This window comes from Rhinatrema bivittatum, chromosome 2 (assembly GCF_901001135.1).
Source record: "Rhinatrema bivittatum chromosome 2, aRhiBiv1.1, whole genome shotgun sequence".
In the NCBI taxonomy this organism is placed as follows: domain Eukaryota; kingdom Metazoa; phylum Chordata; class Amphibia; order Gymnophiona; family Rhinatrematidae; genus Rhinatrema; species Rhinatrema bivittatum.
In genome coordinates, this window is record NC_042616.1 from 166566550 (window position 1) to 166589552 (window position 23003).

At 42.5% G+C, this 23003-nt stretch overlaps 1 protein-coding gene across 2 annotated transcripts in view; it reads left to right on the top strand.

Moving 5' to 3' along the window:
* Positions 1 to 23003, top strand: part of CDK14 (cyclin dependent kinase 14) — a 1214920-nt gene that overhangs the window by 974844 nt on the left and 217073 nt on the right. For both annotated transcript variants that reach the window (XM_029588836.1, XM_029588837.1), the window contains exon 14: positions 2832 to 2978. In XM_029588836.1, the coding sequence (XP_029444696.1) occupies positions 2832 to 2947 (116 nt within the window). In that variant the 3' untranslated portion in view covers positions 2948 to 2978. The remainder of the gene's footprint in view (positions 1 to 2831; positions 2979 to 23003) is intronic.

Sequence of the window (23003 nt, forward strand, 5' to 3'; positions counted from 1 at the left end):
GGAAAGATCTACGGAGCGAGTAAACGGATAAACTATCAATTATATCTCTTCTGGAGCTCAGGATCTAGAACTACAGAATATCAGAACCGCCTACTTTCTATGATATGACAGCATGTTTCTGCATGTCTCTATATACACTTTGCTTAGTTATAACAGCAGGGCCCACAAGGAAATAACACACATGTATCACATTGACTGTAGTCTTATATTATTAATGGTTTGCTGTTTTATTACCGGGAGGGGAGGGGCATTAAGATCAGAGCATTTACATACTATGTATTCTAGGAACGTTTTGCTGAATATCTAGCTACTACGAAGGCTGGAGACACTACGTGCATAATATATTCTGTACACCTGTTTTGTTGTTTCTGCTTTATTGTATCTTACTATTGTACATTGTTATGTTCTGATTAAAAGTAATAAACTTTAAAAAAAAAAAAAAAAAAAAAAAGTTAAGTTGCAAGAAGAATAGCTGGAGTCAGCGTGGTTCCTGACTCTAGATAGACAGTGAAGATTTGCTCAGCCATCCTAGCACACGGGTAAAGTGCATTTACAGACATAAAACCCAGTTTTACGCGTGTAAATCCTTTAGAAAATTACCCCCAAAATGTGGCAACAATAAAAGAAATGAATCAATTCACAAATATTTTATATGCACTCACCCCTAATTGTCAGCTTGTTGATTTGCAGGTAACCCACTGGTCCTTCTGGGGTCACCTTCCCAGCCTTTGGGAGCATTTGGGGCTACTCTCCTAAGTTGGGGGAAACAATTTCCCGGACTCTGGGCTGTGGGCCAGGTAACTGGCATGGCCAAAACTAGGCCACAAATATTCCCATGAAATACATAAATGTCCACTCAATAAGTGCGCTGCAACATAAAAATAGTTAACTGTGGTTGATTCAGAGTAAAACAGCACAAGAAATAACAGTAATAAAAAGAAACCACAATCCCTAGTTGGGTCTTTTCACAAAACAAAGAGATTTGTTTTCTTTTAATACAGTCTCTTCTTTGGCCTACCCTGGCCCTCTTGGGGTTTGTTTTTTTTTTCATTCCCAAATTGAGTTACCCACAATGTCCTGATCAGCTCAAGTAAGAAATCCCTCTGTTTCTGCAGACAGGAATCCACCAAGCCCTGTAGCAAGTTCCTGGTGGCACAGTTTGCCTCCTGGTCCAAGCAAGTACTGTTTTTCACTCTTCTGCCAAATAATGGTTAGATCCTTATTCCCCTCAAGCTTCTTGAGACACTGGGAGAATATCTCTGTTTGAACTGGTAGACAGGATCCCAGTTACATCCTCATTGCTTGCCTGTTCACTCTGGAGAAGCAGCAGACTGAATGTAGTCAGGGGTTTTATAACATTCTCCTTAAACCCGGGCCCCTAGGGGCTATACCAAGCTGTCTGTCAAAGAACTGTTTGTAACACCCTCTGTTCATGTTTTGGACTAGAATCTTCTCACATTACCTCACTGCAACTTTTACAATATTCCCATTAGGGGAAAATCTCTACTTTAACATTTCACATTCTTAGAATGATTTAAAGTTACACACTCTGTGGCACACAGGTGCCCAGATCTATATTAAATCCTTTTCACCAATTGTTCTTAATTTATTTGACCAGCCATAAGCCATCCCTTCTTATTTGTTTGTCTGTTGACTAATGTACCTACTTGCCACCATTCCCCAATCCCTGTTGTTTTGACCAGAGCACCAAGAGAACTGAAAGTACAAATGAGAGGTAGGGACATCTTTCTTTGCTGGAAAATGATTCAATAATTCATACCTGTAATCAGACACAGTATTGTTTTGTGTTCTACTTGGTTTAAAAGGATCACGAACAGCATTTTGTGCCGGTGACATCTCAATCCCTTCTGACTGCATGATTTACTGCAGCCAGGATTTTGATCGTGTATAAATTCTGAATTCTGGAGTAGTACTTTTCTCTTAATATGGGCTTGTTACCCAGTAGCCACTTAGTTTATCAGTCAGTGGTTAAATCCAGCTCCCATCAGCAAAAGTAAATACCTACACATTATCACTCAGCAGCAGACTGCCAGCAGAGAGATGCTTGTCCTAGTCATTAACCAGTACAATGTATGCAGAACACCAGAGGGGAATTAAAACCCACAAAAAATACCTCAGGGTGGTATTTTTAATATGAGAATTTAATTTGTAATTTCACAGATTAAGAATTTTGACTGCATTAATCCTTTTATCAGCTCACAGCAGGTTATTTGCAGAAGCATAACCATAAGGCTATAATCATGGGCAGAAGCACGTCTCTGCATAACGTTTAAACATCAGGAGCAGTGAAACCTTTTGAAGGGGAGGGAAGGAAATAAAGATGAAAACTCATTATGTTTTAAAATAAAGTTTTGCTAAATGCCGCCAGTGAAATTTAGTTATAGAAATACTGTTTCTGTGCCTCTAAGATAATCCCTATGAAGCATAATGCTAACTATAAAAAAAAAAACAACCTGAACTGCTCCCACCAGCCTTATATTAAATGATAACATTTATTTTTATTTTGGATCAGCCGAGGTATCACTGTAAATACAGTGCTGAAACAAAGAATCATACACTCATAAGTCTGGAAAATGTTTATCTCGTCGTGACTTTTAGTGAAAATATTGTAGTGAAAGTCGAAAATATATATCTTGCGGCGAAAGAACTTTTAATTTGATAAAACAATGTCTGCAAAGGTACCTGCAAAAAAAAAGACCCAGACACACTGCAGTGGACTCTTAGTTTCAGAGATTGTCCTTTATCTGACTTGGATGTTTAAAATACAGTAGTAAGATCACCATTTTTTTTTTTTTTTTTGCGCCTTTCAGTGTCTTCGATATTTACTGTTCCGAACGTGAAATTGCAGCCGGAGGCTGGTGAAGGCATGAGGGTCTTTGGGAAGAACAATAGTCATGGCAAGGGTCTGTTGAACAACAAGCACTGAGGAATACTTTGAGTCACAACATAGACTGCAGGTAAGGATTGCTGGTTGTAAAACACATCCATATGTTCAAACTATGAATTTATTTTTTCATGCCTTGCTTTCTACTTTCTATTTACAAAATAGTGACTTTCCTTTTGCTTTTTGGCTTTGAATGTAAATTAGGCATGTTTAATAGAATGGTTCATTCTAAAACAAATTCAGTCATTGTGTTACTGTTTCATTCTACTTTTATTAACTATTTATAAAACTAACAATCGGAAGTTTGCTATCCTAAACCCAGTAGGAAAACATTAAGAAACAGGGAATTTTTTGTCATTTAAATGATTTTTATTGTCAAAAGAGTAAATGAATGCACAGTTTCTTGAACACACAACTTTATTTTGAATAATTGATACTTCTGGACTTGTCTGTGGCATTTGACACCATCAGAAATGTCCTACTGCTATGGCACCTGGAAACAGTTGGAATCAGGGGTCTGACTTGGAATTGGTTATACTCATTCCTTACGAGCAGAACTCGATCAATTCTATGGGAGAATTATCAGTTGGTTACTAAGGAGTTAAATTGTGCGGTGCTGCAAGACTCCTTGCTGTCCTTAGTTCAATTGTACATCTCATCAAAAAGTGCAATTTTTTTATTCGCCAGTGATATATAGTTTTGCATAATGGAAGATAAAGATCTGGAAGCCACTGTGTTCAACTTGAATAACACTGGTCTACATCAGTTTTGCTGACTACAAGATAACATGTGATCTTTATGCATTTTGGTGTGCTGAATCCAAAAATCACATCCGTTTCCTCCAGTCACGTCCGGTTTTTCCGCAAAACAATGTCTACTCATAAACTCTTATAGCAATAACATAACATTATTATTTAGATATGCTGAATACACAAAAAGATAATTAATGCGCAGAAAGACATGCTGAATACGCAATCGATATAACCAGTAGGAAGACTGCTTATTAAACAGTTTACAACTGCTGATGTCAGCATTTTATGGCTATATAAGCAGCGTGAAAACCGACAGCCGCATTCATTCGTTCAAGAGGCTTAGAAGTCGCAGGAAATTTAACTCTGTTAAATCTGTTTTTGTTGAATATGTCATCCAACACTCGAATAGTTTGTGGATGGTGCTAGAATGATCCTGATATATTCTGTTACATTTGTGGTTGTTTTACAACACCCAAACAAAGGACAAATATATCTGACTTTGTACAAAAAGCTTATCATGCGTATTTCAGGGTTAAACCGGGTGACCAGGACAAACCTTGGGCACCACATAAAGTGTGCAGGACATGTGCTGAAAACCTGAGATAGTGGACTAAAGGTTTACAGCGTGACAACCTTGATCATAACTATTCCAGAGCATCCAAAAAGAGAAAATTTCTCCCTAACAATTAAAATTTAGACAACTATTGCTCTCTTGGTTAGATGATAGACTCGTTTTGTGCATGAAGCAAATATATTACATGCTATCGCTTCTTCAGAACTTTTTATTACCCGTGATATTCAACTTTATAATCTTTAATCAAACATTTCTCATTTATGAAAAAGTTTGACGTATTGCATATTTGTTTACTTCATATTTGGACTCAGTACCTTTCATTTGGATAAAATCAGGTCAGTTCCAAAGGAATTCACCAAACCTTTTGATCAGATAACAAATGACACACCTATATCAAATCTAGAACAATTAGAAGGATCTTAGAGAAATGTGTTTTACAGCAACTGGAAGATATTTAACAACTAATAATATTTTGGGATTTCATAAAGCACATAGTACTGAGTTGTTACTGCTTTTCTTAATTGATTCATTACGTGCAAGAATAGTTCATGACGAGGTAGGTGTCTTAATACAATTTGATGCATCATCTGCATTCGATATTCTGACTCTTAATCTTTTGCTTTGTCATCCGAAGAACGTGGGCATTGGTGGGAAGGTGTTATCATGGTCTAATTTGTTTTTAATGGATAAGAAGCATCAGGTGTGTCATTCCATTCACAATGGAATGAAGTTACGTGTGGAGTGCCCCAAGGTTCTGTCTTATTTAATATTTTTTAATACCTGTTAAGCAGGATTTTTATAATATGGCTATCCAGGACATACACCTCCCCCTGCATCCACCCTTTTACAGCAACCTTACTAAACATACACAATAAACACACTAACACCTGAGTGGAATCAAAATAGGCCACAGTTTTATTACAATACATAACCAGGAGCCCGATCTGGCTGTATACCAAAAAAATGACTAGCCCACAATGATCATCCACCACCACCCAGCAAGATGAACATGCTCTGGCCACCGGTATTTTAATACCACAGCTTACACGACCCCCGCCTCTGCCCAGCAAGGAGCCGTGCACAGAACAACTGCATCCAATTGTTCCAACACACAATTCCCATACATGACCATCCAGTCAGGTCAGCAAACCATTCAGCATACCACTGAACTTAAACTGGTTCAGTCAACCCACCACAGGCATAGGTTAGTAGAACCTATCCTGTGACACCCCCCCCCCCCCCCCCCCCCCAAAGATGCAGCCCAGATTCCTAACTCAGCAAACCTTCCAAGGCCTCCTGAAAATAATTCAGAAACAAATCCAATCCTATAAAAGTTAAATAAACTCCATTGGCACAAAACAGACCACTACTCAAATCCCAAGACCATTCATGCTTAATGTGATGCCCTCCTAATAAACCCAACCAAGAACCAATCTGCTGATTGGCCTTTGCCCGGCTGCACCTCCAAATTACCCTTTCCATTTCAGAAGGCCTTGCAACAATGTCCAACTAACAAATTACTGCATAGGGAAGTAATACAGAAATAGTCATTAAGTCCTTTCTTACCAGGCTGATGAGTCTGTGACCGGACTTCTTACCCCAATCATTCCCTCCCAAATGAATAATCAGCATCCCAGGCTGATCAAACCACTCCAACCCCAACCGCAACCACGGAATCAATTCATTCCACAATATCCCCCTCCTCCCCAACCAGCAGATAGTCACACTGTGCTGTGCCAGGCCCAAATGAGCCCTTAGAGACGCACGCATGCATGTCTATGGGCCTTCACGATGTAAGAATATCCAACAATCCATGCAAATCGACTCACGTCCAGACCAAAGGCCTTCAAACTCGAACACAAAACCATCTCGAACTGATACTTTGTCAATGGATGGAGGTTAGCATGAAGCAAGAATTGTGACCCAACTGCTGGACGAACCTGATTATAATTCACAACATTAGCCACTGGGCAGGTACGCAAACCCTGAACTACCCGGAGTACCACAGATGCACCTTTTCCCCCTTGATCTATTTTAGACCTTGGAATGTGCAAAATAATCGAATCATTACAAAGCTTCACATGCTGGGCCTGCAATTCTTTCCAATCAGCCCCTGAGCTAGCCCTGGCCATCAATTCACTAACACGAAACGCTCCAAAAAAAGCGAGCACGAAAGCCAAATGGAACAAGCAACACTCATACCTCGACACACAAATTCCATACAGCACATTCCAGAGCTGCAGCAAGATATTATGTGTGATGGGCAATTACCTATCAGCCACCTTCCCTAACTTCCCAACATCTCTAGACCAACCGAGCAGCAAGCAACAAACCACAAAATGCCCCATAGGAAAACCCCACCCATGCACAACTCAACTGCTTTGATACGGATACCTTAGAAACACCCGCACCCCTGGCTTTCTCAAATTACAGCAATAAGATATCCGAGACCGGACCCCACCACCAACCCCTAGAAGCAAGAAAAGACACAATCTTGTCAGCTCCTTTCACATATCCCACCCACGTGGAGGTGGCTAGGGATGCTTGCAGCAACTTCCATGCCTCCAGTAACCAAATTTCTGAAGGAAAGGAGGCACTGCAGTCCCACACTGATCTGCCTCCAGAGAAAGCTTCCAAAATTGTGCCCACTTGCAATGAGAAAGAGAATCAGCCAAAGTGTTGGTCACGCAAGACCCAAGCAGTCACATTCAGCATCATGCAACGTAGTACAAACTCCCTCAGAATATCAGAAACCTTCAAACACTTCATAGCTCTCTTGTTGATTATCTCAACCATGCCTAGGTTATCACACCAGAAAACCACCTTCTTATTGTGGAAATGAGGGCCCCATAAATACAATGCCACCACTATCTGAAACAGATCCAAAACGATAATACTTTTTGTGATGCCAGCTTGCTTCCAATCCTCCGGCCACAATACTGAACACCAGGAGACCCTGATAATAGATCCCAAAACCAAGGAAAACCACTGCATCTGGATAAATTTCCAAATCATGACTAGAGAGAGTACTGGACTGCCACAACAAAGTACCATTAAACTCAGTCAAAAAATGATCCCATAAAACCAAATCAGCACAAATCCATCGAGTAACTCAAATATGATGATTACTCTTCCTGACTCCTGACATCGCTGACAACCGCTGAAGAAACACACACTACACATGGGAATAACACAACAGGAAAAGTTCAGACTTCCCAGCAAGGTCTGCATCTGCTGCAAAGTCATCTTTTTAAAGTGAAGCGCCTCTTCCCACCCCCCCCAAGATCTCCCTCAATTTCACAAATTTATCAGAAGGCAAGCAAATCATTTTGACGGAATCCAGTTCAATCCCCAAAAATACTAGACGAGTGCAAGGCCCCTCCGTTTTACCTTCCACAATGAGTATACCAAAAAGTGAAGACACTTCTCGGAAGCTCTGTAAGATTTCCACGCAAAGACCCGAACCATCCTGACCCACAAACAGAAAATCATCCAAATAATGATCAACATTGGTCACTCCCAATCGCTGCTCTACCACCCACTGTAGGAAGGAACTGGATGCTTCAAAATCGCAAGCATTAGAGCAACCCAACAGCGTACACTTATCAAAGTAATAACAACCATCATAACAAAATCCCAGCAAAGGAAAATTGTCAGGATTAACAGACAGAAGCCGAAAGGCAGTTTCAATATCCGCTTTGGCCATCAAAGCCCCCTGACCACAGTTCTGCACCAAATGAACAGCCAAATCAAAAGATGCATAACACACAGTGCAGAGATCCCGAGGGATGAAATCATTTACCAAACATCCCTCAAAATGAATCAACAGAAATTTTCCAATTTCCTTCTTAGGAATTAAGGCCAAAGGAGACAAAACCATCTGCTGAAACGGAGGCTCCACAAAAGGCCTGACAATTCTACCTAACACAGTCTCTGCCTACAATTTTGCCCGCACCACATTGGCCAGTTTATGCACAGAAGGCAGTTCACACTTCCACCCACTACCCCAGGGCCCGAAAAAGGAATCCTAAAACCACATTCAAACCTGTTAAACAAAAGAATTGCCATATCTGCCTTTGGATAGATTTGGAGCCAAGGAAGAAAGGCGTCCACTCTGATGGGAATAGGAGCCTGGTCCCAGGACTCAATTTGAAACTCCCCAGCTGAAGACCCGCCGGAAGCTCCTTTACCTGTATGTTTGAGACATTTAGCAGCCGGGTGACTGGCCCCACAGTTCGAACACAAATAACGGAACTTGCAGTCTGGGAAGTTGCAGGCCAATCTATTATATTGCCAACAAACATTGAGCAGTCCCATCCCACTCTTATACGCACCATCTGACATGGGGCCCCCATGAAATGGCTGCCCACTTGACCTGCTGGCAATCCCTCTGACATTAGCTGTAGATGCAGTCGTAGCCTTATTTGTCATCTGCGTCAACCATAGACCAACATCCTGAGTACTTCAGGGCATAAACTTATTTTCTTCCATCCGATCATGAAATCGCTCATCATAATTGAGCCTAGCTCAACATTTGTAATTCCTACTAGCTGCTAAAATTGCAACTGCGTAAGCCAATAAAGACCCATATTGAGGTGCATCATGATTCCCAACTACAATCGCTAACCACAGGAAGTACCGAATCCAATTTAAAATAGTGTGTGGATCCTTCTGATTCCCGGCGAAATGCTCTTTATTCCTTTTCTACTTCCCCTACTTCTTCTGACCCCTACGACCCTCCAACAATTTAAATATGTCAATGTATTTGCCACTCTGAATCTTACTCCTCATGGACCTGGGAATATCCTCCCGTAATTCAGAGAAGGCTATCAATGCTGGAGGCCCTCTGTCATCCCTCTTATCAGACACCCCTAAATCCACAGGAGATTTAACTTGAAAAACCGAGTCAGAAGAGGTAAAAGACGAAGCAAATGAAGTAGATATATCGCTCTTCTTCCTGCACTTGGACTTACCCTGACCTCTAACCCTAGGAAAATCACAAGACTTATCCACGGCAGCAATAGACTCATCTGCTCCAGTTACATCCTCTGCTAAACTCGCCACGTTAGGAACAAGTTCTGATCCTGCAAGGTAGCAGGATCAGAATTTCCGATAGCTTGGGCCTGAGGATGTGATGAGTTCTCCACTGCTGACACTGGATCACCTTGCCATCCCTCCTGATGCAAAGTATCATAACCATACACCATCCCCTGAGAGATAAATTCCTGTGAGGGAAGAAAAACAGCTGAAACAGGACCAGCAGACGAAGCCATACCATCCCCACTGCTGGCCAAGTGCATTCCAGCAGACAAAACCCCACCTCCCAGGAAATACCCAGATGCCAGATGCCAAGCCCATTGACCCACTCCCCCAGGCTGCACCCCACTAGATTCCATGCCACCCATAGTCCAACCTTTTGCTCAATATCCAGGGATGCCACCCCAGCTTCCCACGGTGGGAGGAATGAAACCACTCTGAGAATCCCCATCCAGGGCACAGCCGGACCCTCTTCACTCATAGGAAAATGCTGCCCAGAACCTCCCCAAGTCCCATGAAAATTACCTTCTTGTCCCAATACCCCCATCCCCATGCCCACGAATACTGATCAAGAAGGAAAAGCAGGGTCTATACTATCTCCGCCAACTGCCTCGGTGCCCTCGCGCAAAGCCCCAGCCAAACTAAAGCCCTCAGCCTCTGAAAACAAGCCACCAAGCCTCGCAAAGCCACGTGTATCTGCCCGCCCTACAGCCAACCCAGCAGATGGTCCCTCAAGAGCAGCTGAGCCCAGCAGCAGTGTCCCACCCCCAGTGTTGATGCACCAATTACCGCGAGCTGCACAATTGCTAGCTAGCCTGACAAATCCCAGCCCCCAGATCAGCCCTGTCAGTCATGCCAGGTGCCAGAACGCACTGAAGCCTCTGTCCCTGCCAGCCTGAAGCCCAACTGTAAATGCTTTCTCTCCCCTGATTGGCACAAAAACACCATGACCCCCAACATTGGGTGCGCACACATCCCTGTCTCCAGAATTGCTTCCGGGGTGCACACGCTCCACCTTCACTGCCAACTGAAGGCCCGTTTTCCCATCTAAACCAAGATCCGTCGCATTCCCCACAAGACCGTCGCTGCCCGAAGCTCCGCCTGCTGCGTGCTTATCTTCCACTCCTCGCACCACCCCCTGAGCTGGCAGCACTCACCAAAGCCACTCCCGCCACTGACTCCCGACCAGCCAAATTGATAGCATGAACCACCTCCGCCATCGATAGGTCCTGCTCCCTCTCTGTATCAAGCTCACCCTCGCTCACTGTTGCTGCCTTTCTCAGAATCCATGGCAGTAAAAGGAAATAATATTGCCAACTCCCACTGAAGAAGACAGCAAAAACTTGCCTTGGACCCAGCCAACTCCACTCATCACAGAGATGCAGCTGTTGCAAAGACAACAAGTAAGTGAGTCTTCATCCTGCTGATGTCCAAACCACCAAGCAAACTCCTCCCCAATTCCCCAACTCCCTAGTGACCTGCAGCCAATCATACCCTTCACCTCCCCACAATTTACTTTTAAAATATCTACCCTGTCCAGCAACTGACAATCGATCCACAACCCCGCCCCTTTTCCCTCACAATAAGACACTCGATGTGAGCCTGACACCTATATTACCACAGACAGCCAGGTACTTGGCCTGCCCGTCCTCACAAACTATTAGAATTATTATATTTTGTATATGCAGATATACAGTTTTACATTCTGTGTCAACAGAATGGCAGTTTTCCAGAATCATTTTTTTACAAATTTATGGAAGAGATAAACAATTGGCTTAGACAAAATGCCCTACTTTTAAATGTAAGGTCCAAAGAAACAAACTGGAAACCGATCCAATATTGCAAGTAGTGACCAAGGGAAGTAGATCGGTAAACACCACAGATTCTTTATTAGCACAAACCATCATGAAAAGCCCGACTCAGGCCGAGTTTTGCTCTATTTTGAGCTGCTTCAGGGGCTATGATGATACTGCTATATGCAATGTGGTGTACTTGTTGCACACATCTACATTGGAACACAGCTTGCTGAATGACCTTATACACTGTTTAAACAAATCTGTATCTGTAGTTTACTATTTGTACTGATTCATGCGAAATCCATATTCCTACGATCATTACATCAATGTAATGTACTGTTTTAGCAAGTATGTATCGGTGGTTGCCTTTTCATTTCCAATCAGCAAGCGGTGGTTGTGGTGACTTCAAATCCCGGCACTTACAGAATACTACATCGTAAGAATCTTGAACCCATATGAATTGCTGGAAAAAGGCAACCACCGATACATACTTGCTAACAGGTCGATCCAGTAAGGCCGCGGTAGAAACAGTGCGGTAGTGTCAGGCGCACCCTTCCTCCCCGCACGCACAGTTCTCTTCACTAACTCCCCGATACTCTCCTCTAATCGCATGCAAATGCATGCCGCGGCTTTAAAGCGGTAGGGAAAGGTTATGGCCGCGTAACCCATTTTATTGTATAGGCGCTTAATACAGCGCCTATACAGTAACCAGGGTGCGCTGGTACCTGTCATTTCAAATGACATTTGAAATGACAGGTACCAGGAAGTGTAAAAATCAAAATTTTTAAATACCTGTCGGAGGGCCGCGTGGGTCCAGGCGGCCGGCGGGATCCGGGGGGCCGGTGGTCGCGTGTTAAATCTAGGCCGCGGGCGGGTGGGCGCCTGTTCCAGGCGGCGGGGGGTGGACGCGCGTTAGTTTCAGACGGCCGCGTGGGTCCAGGCGGCCGGCGGCGGCGGGAGCCGGGTGGTCGCGTGTTAAATCTAGGCCGCGGGCGGGTGGGCGCCTGTTCCAGGCGGCGGGGGGTGGACGCACGTTAGTTTCAGACGGCCGCGTGGGTCCAGGCGGCCGGCGGCGGCGGGAGCCGGGTGGTCGCCTGGACCCACGCCTAGATTTAACACGCGACCACCCGGCTCCCGCCGCCTGGACCCACGCCGGCCGCCTGGACCCACGCGGCCCTCCGACAGGTATTTAAAAATTTTTATTTTTTCTTCTGACAGGTTTTATGTGTCCCACATCATTACATTTTCTCGATCATCTCTGTATCGCTTTTTTTTTTATTGTGTTTTATTGTTTTTGAGTATCTTAAGCGGTGTCGATGGATTTATTACTAGACTCACAGTCCTAACTCCTACTAGGGGGAGGCGGTAAACTAACACGTTACGGCCGCGGCAAAACAGTGCGTTACTAATGAGAGAACCTGAGCGCGCGTTACGGTATCGGAGGGGAATAGCTAATTCCTTCATTATACAGCTAATTCGTTCATTTACATGCCGGGTGCGGGAAGGGTTACGCTTCTGTTTTAAGAAGCACTACGGATGCGCAAAATTGGAGACTGTATCGCTGGTTTGCCTTACGCGTCCGAATTGTGCGCAGCGAGCTCGTTACAGACGAGAAATCTTCAACTGAACTTTACTGGATCGACCTGTAAAACAGTACATTACATTGATGTAATGATCGTAGGAATATGGATTTCGCATGAATCAGTACAAATAGTAAACTACAGATATAGACTTGCTTAAACAGTGTATAAGGTCATTCAACAAGCTGTGTTCCAATGTTGCTAACACCTCCATGTTATGGGTGAGAAAGCAACAACCATCTAATGAATGTACAACTTTTACATTTGGAAAATGTGCACTTGAAGCTGGCTTTTGAAGCCCGAAATTGAATCCATGACTACTCCTAGTCATGGATTCACAGTTATCCTTAAAACTGCACTTAAAGAAATTTACAAAAATAGCATTTTATAAATTAAAGCTTAAGGCCATTGAAGAGAATATTGTCTCCTTGAAGATCTTAGAACTGTTTTGCAGGTATTGGTTTTTGGAAAAGTTGATTTTTGCAACAGCCTGTATGTCTGTTTACCTAATACACATGTATGGGTACTTCAGCTTATTCAAAACTTGACAGCCAGGTTGTTGACGGGAGTAAAACAATATAGCCCGAAATTTTTAGAAGCCCGCCCGTGCAAAACCCAGGGGATACACACGTGGCCGGGCCATGAAAGCACTGAGCGCATTTTACAAATGGCCCGGCCCCATGCGTATCCCCAGGGCGGGGCGAAGGCCGACTGGGACAGCATCCATTAGGTCTTTTATTGGAGCGGACTGAGAGGGAACTGGGAAAGACCGTATTGCATCACTGCACGTTCTTTTAATAAAATCCCCCCTGGTTCCACACGCAAGTCGTAACCTGCACGCATATGCGCATGCTGATATAAAATTGGGCGCGCACATGTACACGGGTATCAGATTTTATAACATATGCACATCGGGGCGCGCATGTAATAAAATCTGTGTGTCCATGCACTCGAGCCGGGAACTGAGCGCACAAGGATTTGCGCGTGTTTTTTTTTAATCTACCCCTAAGATCATATTACTCCTTGTTTACCAGCACTGCACTGGCTACCTATGAAATAGCAAACACATTTTAAAATTTTAACTGTTGCTCACAAACTTTTTTAGGGTGAATTAATGTGCTCTTTGAGAATGAAATTGAATTTCTATCAACCAGCTTGCCTACTATGATCTTCTAATGTCTGTTTGCTTACTGTTCTGTTGTTATGTGAGTTCAAACATCAGACATTATGAGGTCATGCGTTCTTATGTATTGAATCCATTCTCTGAAATATGCTGTCTCTAGATTATGAGAGGAGAAAGATATTAAAATATTTAGAGAGAAGGTAAAGGCTCACTTATATATGGAAGCTTATAAATGAGTTAATCTTTGTTTTATTTGTCATTTTAAAATTGCCACTCTGTTTTTATAAATGTTATGAGGTCAATATTAAAAACTGGCTGTTTAAGTAACTTGGCCGGTTATAACTTATCCAGTGAAGTTACAAAATATGTTAAGCAGCATGGCTATGTCGCTGAATATACATGTATATATTCGCACTTAGCCATATAAGTTATAACTGGCTAAATTTAGACTTGCTCTATGGCAGTCTAGCTTAGCTGGTTAACTTATGCGGCTAAGACCAAATATTGCTAGTTAGCTGCATAACTTATATAGCTAACTCGTTCCACCCCAATCTGCCCACTGCATGCCCACAAGATATACAGCAAACATTTTAGCCATATAACAGTCATTCATCAAAATGCGTTAGGACGTTAACACCCACAATAACACCCTACACCCTACGAATGTGTTATTTTTCACATAGCGTTAAGCAAATTCTGAAAATGTGGTCAAAGGGGAGGAGTTTGGGCAGGGTTTATGAAAATGAGGGATGTTTTAACCTTGAAAGAGAGAGAACCTCTGGAGTGGCACACCTATTAGTTATCTATTTATAATACTATAGGAAGGTCATCTAGTAACTCTAGGTGAGGTTTTGGTGATTGCCTAGGGTTTGGGGGGCAGTTTTACATGCACAGTCAGATGTATGAACAGCACAGTACATATCATTGAAGATTTGATGTGATTTGGAATGAGGAAATTTATACAAAGATGAGATTTCTACAATGTACTCTCGCCCTAGCTTGATAGCACCCAGGTAGAAACTACATCAAGCTAGGGCATGAGTACATTGTAGAAATGCCTATCTGGGCACTTTGTAAGCTGTGAAGTTAAAACATTGTGGGTGAAATAAATTTAAAACACGTTGCGATAAAATGCCTATGCGAAGCACTAAAATAGCACATGTTGCGGTAATTCAAAAATTACCCTATCCACGCCCCTTTTTTATTGGGAGTGTTATTCATGCGGTACCAGTGTTCCTGCCAAAGCGATGCTGGGCACAGCTGGGGAGAGTGGTAAGACTCTGCCACCTCCCAGGTCAGCCATGGGAGTTTGGAAGGGCTCCAGGCCGGGTGCAAGAGAGGATCCACAGCCAGATCTTTTCATTTAATATTGGGGGGCGGTGAGGTGGGCTTGGGCCACTCTGGCCTGAAAAGCTTTTTAATGATTTGGGGTATGGGAAGGGGGGGAATAGGGTGACAGGCGCCAAAATGTTTTTGAAATGTCTTGAAGGTGAGGAGGGGGGGAATTGGGCCTGCCTGCAAGTTTTTTTTGTTTTCTCTTAACTGACTGTATTTGAATATAGCCAGTTAGGTCTAAACTTATCAGGGTAAACATTCCTGATAACTTTACCTGTGTGTGTTCAGCAACAAGCTACAGCTAGCTAGGAAAAGTGTATCTGGATAATTTTCGGCAAGTATATTCAGCGAAAGATTGAATATACTTGCCCACAATTGTATTTCATATATTCAGTTACAGTTCATCCAGGTAACTTTTTTACTCCTTGCCCTATTGAATATGAACCTTTCTGTGTACTTATTATGGTAAGTATAAGTAGTGTGGTTTCTGTTAGCTAAAGCACTGAGGACACACTTGTTCTCTACATTTTCTGTATGTAGCAGTGAGATGTTACAGTGATAATTTGGATTGGTTTTCATGTCAAAACTCTGTGGTGAGTGCAGTTATGAATGCCTGCGATCTTCTGTGCCCTAATCATTCAATCAGAATAAAATGTTGAATTTGTGAGAATACAGGCTTAGGAGAAGAGAGAGTCTGAATGTTCTACAGGATGTTCTTGGAATTAGGTAAACCAGGAGATTTCTCAGAGGCAAGCACCACTATCCTGGCCTACCTAGAAAAATAACGCTGGCCTTTTAAAAGTGACTTTTGCATGAGACACTTTAGGAAGTCGTGAAAAATAGAAGTTTTGTTGTTTTGTTTTTTTTAAATTATGGACGTGGCATATTTTTCGTTAGAATAATGTAGGAGGGCAGGGTAAGGGAACATTTCCTATTTTTCTTGAAGCTAGGGAAGTTGTTTTTTGGAGTGTCAAAATTGTTTCTGTTGTCATGAATGGGGGAGCTGCACAGCTAAGGCAGTGATACAGCTTAGAGAGACCCCTCCCTCAGGCTGAATTAAATACATTCAAGTCTGAGAGCTCTGGAAACTGAATTAGAAGTGCTTGTATATCTTGGTAATAAGTCTTTGTTGGCAGGTCTGTGAATGCATTGGAGAGTTCAGTGCAGTTTCTATAGTCCCTCCTCTTGCATGCTCAGAAATACTTTATTTTTGATTCACTTTAAAATTCTTATATACCGCTTTTATTTCCCATGGAAATCTTTTTATTTTAATCATTCCATATAATCTGGTTTGTTTTTTTTTTATTATTATTATTGTGGCCAGATAACTTCCAAATGCCTTCCTTTATAGTCCTTGCTATTTAAACGTTTTCTGCTTTTTGACCCCAGAGACCAGATTTATGTTGGGTGAAGTGAGCCCAGGCTGATTTGCAAGCTAACAGGGACTCTTGAAAGCAGCGCTGAGCATATTTCAATCATGAGCCATACCCAATTACAGTTTGCTCTTCTCAGCAACAATCCATTTAGGACTTTCTAATTTCAGAAATGAAGCTGCCTCTGAATAGTCTGTTTACATCTTCATTGACAGGCTAATCCTCACTTTCTCCTAGAGCTGGGTCCCTGCAGACATCCCTTTAACCCAGCCTGTTTCCACAAGATATAGCAACTGTCCAAACCAACTTTAGAATGCACCCCATCTGTGCAGAAGGCCTTTTGTCTGGCAGCTTATGTACAGCATTTCATTTCCATTGCCTGCAAAAGAGCAGTTCATCCTTATTATGCAGAATGGCCTCATGAAAATAAATATATGGGGAAGGTTTTGTGTTGGGTTTTTTTTTAAGCAATCTCATGGAAGGTCATTCGGGACTTTTTGCAGGAAACTGTAAGGACTTAAGTGGTTTGTCTTATTTCTCTTACTTTTCCCAAGCTCTTTGTCTTCCCTTCCCTCTGTGCTGTCTTTGAGACAAATAATCCATTCATTAATACATCAGTTATAATAGTAAAAATGATGGCACTGTTACAATTCAAAGAAAATCCCATTGTTAGAAGATCCCTGCCCCATGCAACTCCCAATCTTTAGTCTGAGCCTTAAGGTCACACAGTGGGGACGATGCAATAAGGCGTGCCCAGCCAGGCACAAGGATTTGCGCATGGTTAGGCGCGCATTTTGGAAGTGCTACACTAGCGCCTGATGCAGTAAGGAGATTAGTGCGCCCAAAACGATCACCCTAACAAATGCTTAACCGATAGCGCCCGTCACATGTAAATTCCATGTAGATGAGACTATTGCCCCCAATGCAGGAAGCGCTGGGCATCCAACGCATACTTTTTAACGCAGCAAATTTAACTCCTGGCCCAGAGGTTGAGTAAAGACAAATCGCTAGTCAAAGGCTCAAGAGAAATAAGAACAGTACGGTCCGCGGTGTTACGATGAGATTGTCCTTCTGTTTAGTATTGTTGTGACTCTTTTATTTACTGCTTGCAGTGGAGAAAAATGAATGTATATTGACTTGATTAAAAAAAATAAAAAATTCTTATGGCCACACAATGTAGACGCCCATAGCAAGGAGCACTTAACATAAGACATTTTAGCAACCTTAGAAAAATATCAAAAAAATCAGCCTGAAGAAGTGGGATAAAAACGGATGCCCATTACTAAGTGCCTGTTGAAATTGTGGGCGCCTGATGCAATTCAGCGCTATGGATGCACAATTCTCCCCTAGCGTGCCTTTTTTACTCTGCCCCTCATTTAAATACTGTATTGGGGACCCAGAGGGATGTGGCTGCGTGCACATTAGGAAAACGGGCGCTCAGTATGAGCATTCATTATCAGCACGCACCTTATTACATCAGCCCCAGTAGGTGGCAGAGGGGAGATTTGAAACACTGGGTCAGGGTTCACACTTCTGGTTTCACAAAATTGTATATTGATGCTGTTTAAATTGTCTGAATTCATATAATACAGAATCTGTGGATTATAGTGCTCCCTTTACCAATGATTCACATAAGCATTTATACATACAGAAGAATACATCAGTGCATCTGAATTTTAATGGTAGAATGCTGGACTCTTTCTTCTCTGTCCATTCCTATCACATCTCACTTTGTCTCTTTTTGCTTCTGTCATTATTTTGACCAGAGAGGGCTACTGGTGTTTTCTCCTTCAATGGCATTTAGGAAACAAAGCCGCACTTAGTAGCCATAAGAGTGCACACTAGATTGCATAAAATTATTAATGGAAAACATTTGTGAAAGGTGCTAAATTAGCAAAGCAGCATCATTAAAACCCCCTTTTCTATCACAATCCCTCTCCTTTCCCTTCCCCCACAGCACTCTTTTAACGACTAAGCTGCCCTTTCTTTTGTTGTGTGCCATGGCTTGGAATGATGCCATGGTTTTGCATGATTGGAAGGCTGGGGAAGTATTGGATGTTGATCAAAGCAGAATCTGAGGAATGAATTCAGCATCCTTCCTTTACAATATCTGTGCCCTTTTGCCTAGAGTCAACATTAGGTCAGACTCTGCCATTTTCGGCATCGGAGTGAATATCGCAGGAGGGAATAGGGACCTCTCCTGCCACAAACGCACTTTTCTGTGGCAACACATGGGGTGTAGGCAATGATCAGGTGGACCTGGTGGAGGGAAGGACATCCGAGCATGGACAGTGGAGATACTAATCAGCGGGTTGGGTCACTTGACTCACAGTGAGTGAGGGATTGAACAGTGGAGAGTCCTTCTGGGACGCAGGAGACAGGATTGGAGCTGGGACATGGGCAAGCATTATTAGCCTAAAAGCAAAAAGGGGGTTATTGCAAAATCTCTAGAACTGTCCTCAAAATAATTTGTTCCCTGGCAATTTAATGAAAGCTTCATATTGCAGACTCAGCGATTTGGAGTCTGTAATGTGAAGTTTTCAATAAATAGCCACTGAATAAATTATTGATGTGGGACTTTGAGATTTTTTTTGAAGACAGTTCTAGAAATTTTGCCTCAGCTCCTTTTGTTTTCTGAAGCATGTTAGCCTGCCAGTGCTCTCACAAAAAGCTGACTACACCTCTTGAGATGTAGTTAACTGTTTGTGTTAGCTAGTGGGTTACAGCAAACCACATGGCTTGACATGACATGTGGTAATCCATTTTGATATTAATGAGCTGCTTTGCATAAATTTGCTTGTCGCACAGCTCATTAAAATCTTTTGTGTTTTTTAGCTAGCTTTTTTTGTGTTAATGTTAATATAAGCTCCTGCAATATCCCTTGTAAGAACTGGTTCATTCTTCCTACTTTACCCATGAATTCCCATGCAGGGCCTAACCATTAAGGACATAGCAGACTATCTTTTCGCATTACTCATCCTAAAACCTCCAGAATCTATCCGTAACCAGCAGGGGCCCAAATAAATCTCTATGGCTGCATTCCCAACCAGTGAAGCCCCGTTTACTGTGGCAAAATTGTATTTCCTTCAACAGCAATGTACATACCTGGGAACTTTCGAGTTACGGTCACACTGAGATTGATGTTGATTGGTAGGGGAATGCAGATCACCTTTCTTCCTTCTCCCACACTCAGCACCCCAGCCCCTCCAGTTGATCACACACTCTCTCTCCCCTTTCAGGGGTGACCCCCAGCTCTCTTCCCCTTCCCCTCTCCCTGACCTCAGCATTCTCCCCCCCCCCCCCCCCCCCCACCGAACCATTCACAGCTTCCTGATGTATTGGGTTGCCTCTTTCCTCCTCTCTCACTCTGTCCCGAGCTAAGTCCAGAATTCTGGGGGTCGCAGGTTACTGCAATCTGCTGAGTCTGCTCTAAACCCTCCTCTCCTGTTTCTCCCCACATGCTGCCTGTTGACATGGAGAAAAAGAGGAGAGGAGTGCATTTGGAGCAGACACAGCAGAGCAGAATACAATTGCTTTCCTCCCTTCTTCAGCCTCTCCCCTCCTATTCTCTGCCTGATACCTAGAGGGGAGGGACTGAAAAAGGAAGCAGAAGAGTGGCACTGGACTAGGGGCGCCACTGCACTGAGATTTCCTGTGTTTCCCCGGAGACCCAGCAAAATATGCAAATCTTTGGAGTCTGTGGGTGAAACCTGAAGAGGTCTTAGGTATGACAATATACCAGGTATTGACCACTAAGGATTACTTAACCTTTTTCAATTTTTAGCAGGGCGGTGATACATGCAGTCTCACTATTATAACAAATAATGTAATTGATCTCTTTTTTTAATGAAATGTTTTTCTCACGGTGCATTCATGATTGCTTGTTAGTTGAATTGTTGGCTTGCATTTGACGACATCCCCCCGGCATTCCTGGGCTCCTGCTCTGTTTCTGGCAGAGTCACTGTACATTGTGCCTGTGGGCCTGCTAGTGAATTTTCAGGGAAACTCACTGTACAATATCCCTTTGAAAAATCAGGCAGCCATGGGAACGCGGGTACTTTATATCTGTTTTATGGAAAAGTATAGAGATGCAGTTGAGAATAATGTGGTACTGCCAAGAAATAAGAACAGATACAACTCAAAAGGAATCCAAAGATAATTTTATATTTTGACTTTTCAATGGTGAAATAGGAAGGGCTAATTTACAATCCATAAAGATGACCAAGCTCTTCGGTGTGGCAAACAACTTGTTTATCATGAGGAAGGTAATTATCAAAGCTATTTCTGCAGGTAAGGCAATGTTTTACCCATGGAAATGGGGGGTTTGAAAATTGCAAACCCATATTCCCTTCACTGCAGCTAAAAGTACCCCCACTGATCACAGGATGGATATCTGTTTGCAATACCAAATTAATCTCCATTCGCATCTCTATACTTTTCCATAGAACAGCATAACATACACAAAATATGTCCCAAAGCATCAACTGTGTACGCGTAAAGATGTTCAAATATTGAAATTTTCACTTTGCAAAATGTAACCCCTGAGCCAGTGTTCCGTCACAGGACCCCCAAAGGCAAACCACAAATTATGTGTATCTTTCCTTTCTTCATGTTAAGCCTTTCTGAAGGTGAAGATTCCCTGTTCGGGGTGGGGAGGGGAATGATTAACTTCCTGTGCCTTGAGCATTTTTCAGTGCTTAATTCAGTATTAGTCTCTCATATACAGTAGCAGTAATCACGCTGGAAGATAATTTTATGGTGTCCAACTTCATTTTTTATTTTTACTAATTAAAGATGGAAATTAAATGAAAACATCCAGTTATAAATTCTTGTCATTAACAATCCTTTTTTCAGCTTCAAGTCTTCTAATAAATTTGTCATTTTACACTTTCAAGAAATGTATTCAATTGCTATTATTGATTTTTTTTATTCCTAATCCTTTCCAATGGATGGGGTACTTTTTAGGTGCCCTTCCAGAATTTGGTAGATGGGATGATTTAATCCCAATTTAAATATTTTTCGCTAAAGTCCATATCTCGTACTTTTAGTCCAGTTGTTCATCACAAAGCTTCCCAGTCTTGCTCCTTCTGTTCCTGTTGGTACCTCATCACTCTTTTCTTCAACATCCCAGTGATGCAGATGTGGTTATCTCTGGAGGGGTGCCACAGATCTTCTCCCCAGGAATGAAGGCAGATTCATTCCTCTACAGGACAGACAGTAGTTCTCTCTGTCTGGGAGACACACCGAGCCCTGGGGCTCTAGGGTACTGAGGCTGACAGAACATAAAACCACAGGAGGTAATTTTCAAAGGAGTTATGCGCATAATTGTAACCTACTGTTGTAGCAATATTTAAAAGCCATTTACAAACGTAAAGTGCACTTATGTGGGTAAATCCAATGGACAGTTCAGTGGCATTTTTGTAGCAATTTTCAAAAGCCCATTTACCCAAGTAAAGTCCGGTTTTACACGTGTAAATACTTTTTAAAAATCAGGCCTATAGAAAGGGGTAACCCAAAAATAGAGAGGAAGGGTGGAAAAACGTCCTTCTCTAAATCAAAAGGGCTCCATCAAGACATCATAGGCAAAGGTGCTCTTTCTTCTTTTCCAATCCCAGTCCTCATTCCTAGAGTCCTTTCCCAAGAAATCTAAACAAAACAGGAGCCAGCATAAAGACATGCTGCTCCGACCATGGATAAATAGCGTCCACACCCCAAAAGTGATGACACAGGTTTATACACTCTGGGGATTCTACCCATTCATCTCCCACATGGGGGAGCCAAAACCCAGTAATGCTGCTAATCCTAATCCCCATGTGCTTATGGGACATTCTTCTTAATAGGAACCCACAGGGTTCTCTACACAAACATAATTGGAGATATGTTTTAAAAAATGCTTATTTACAAAAATATTCACAGTAGATTGGTAGAATTTCCAAGAAGAAAAGGAAAATGGCAAAATTTGCCAGTTCCCCAGTATTTCCCAGTTTAAATAATAAAGAAGGAGTTCTAAATGCAGGCAAAATCCCCCGTGAAAGTTGTTTTCACAAATGTTGCTAGTATTTTTTGCTAGAAAAGTTTTCACATGTTGTATTTGTGTGTGTGTGTTTGTGTGTGTGTGTGTTTAAGTTAAACCCTCCCCTGACATTTTCCTCTGGTGTACTTAATAATGTCAGTTTCTGCTTCATTCCCACTTTTTCTCACATTGGGACAGGCTTCAGTGAAGACATACAGGCAGCCATGCATCTGCCTGACCTTAGTGAACAGCCATTCTAATTTACCACCTCCTTGCTTTCTTCTGCCCTGTGTCCCAGCTCTGAGAAATAACCATAGGGAACAAAAGACTGTGACCAGGATTCCAGATCTGACCAGCATCTGGAGATAAGCGCTAGTAATTACAGCACAGAAGGTCTGCATGAATGGGCTTTGATTCTGTAGTTGTTGATTTAATGGAAAACCGAAGGCAGTCCATCACATTTTATATGTTCCAAAGTATCTGTGTGCAATATAAAATTGAATGCTTACAGAAAA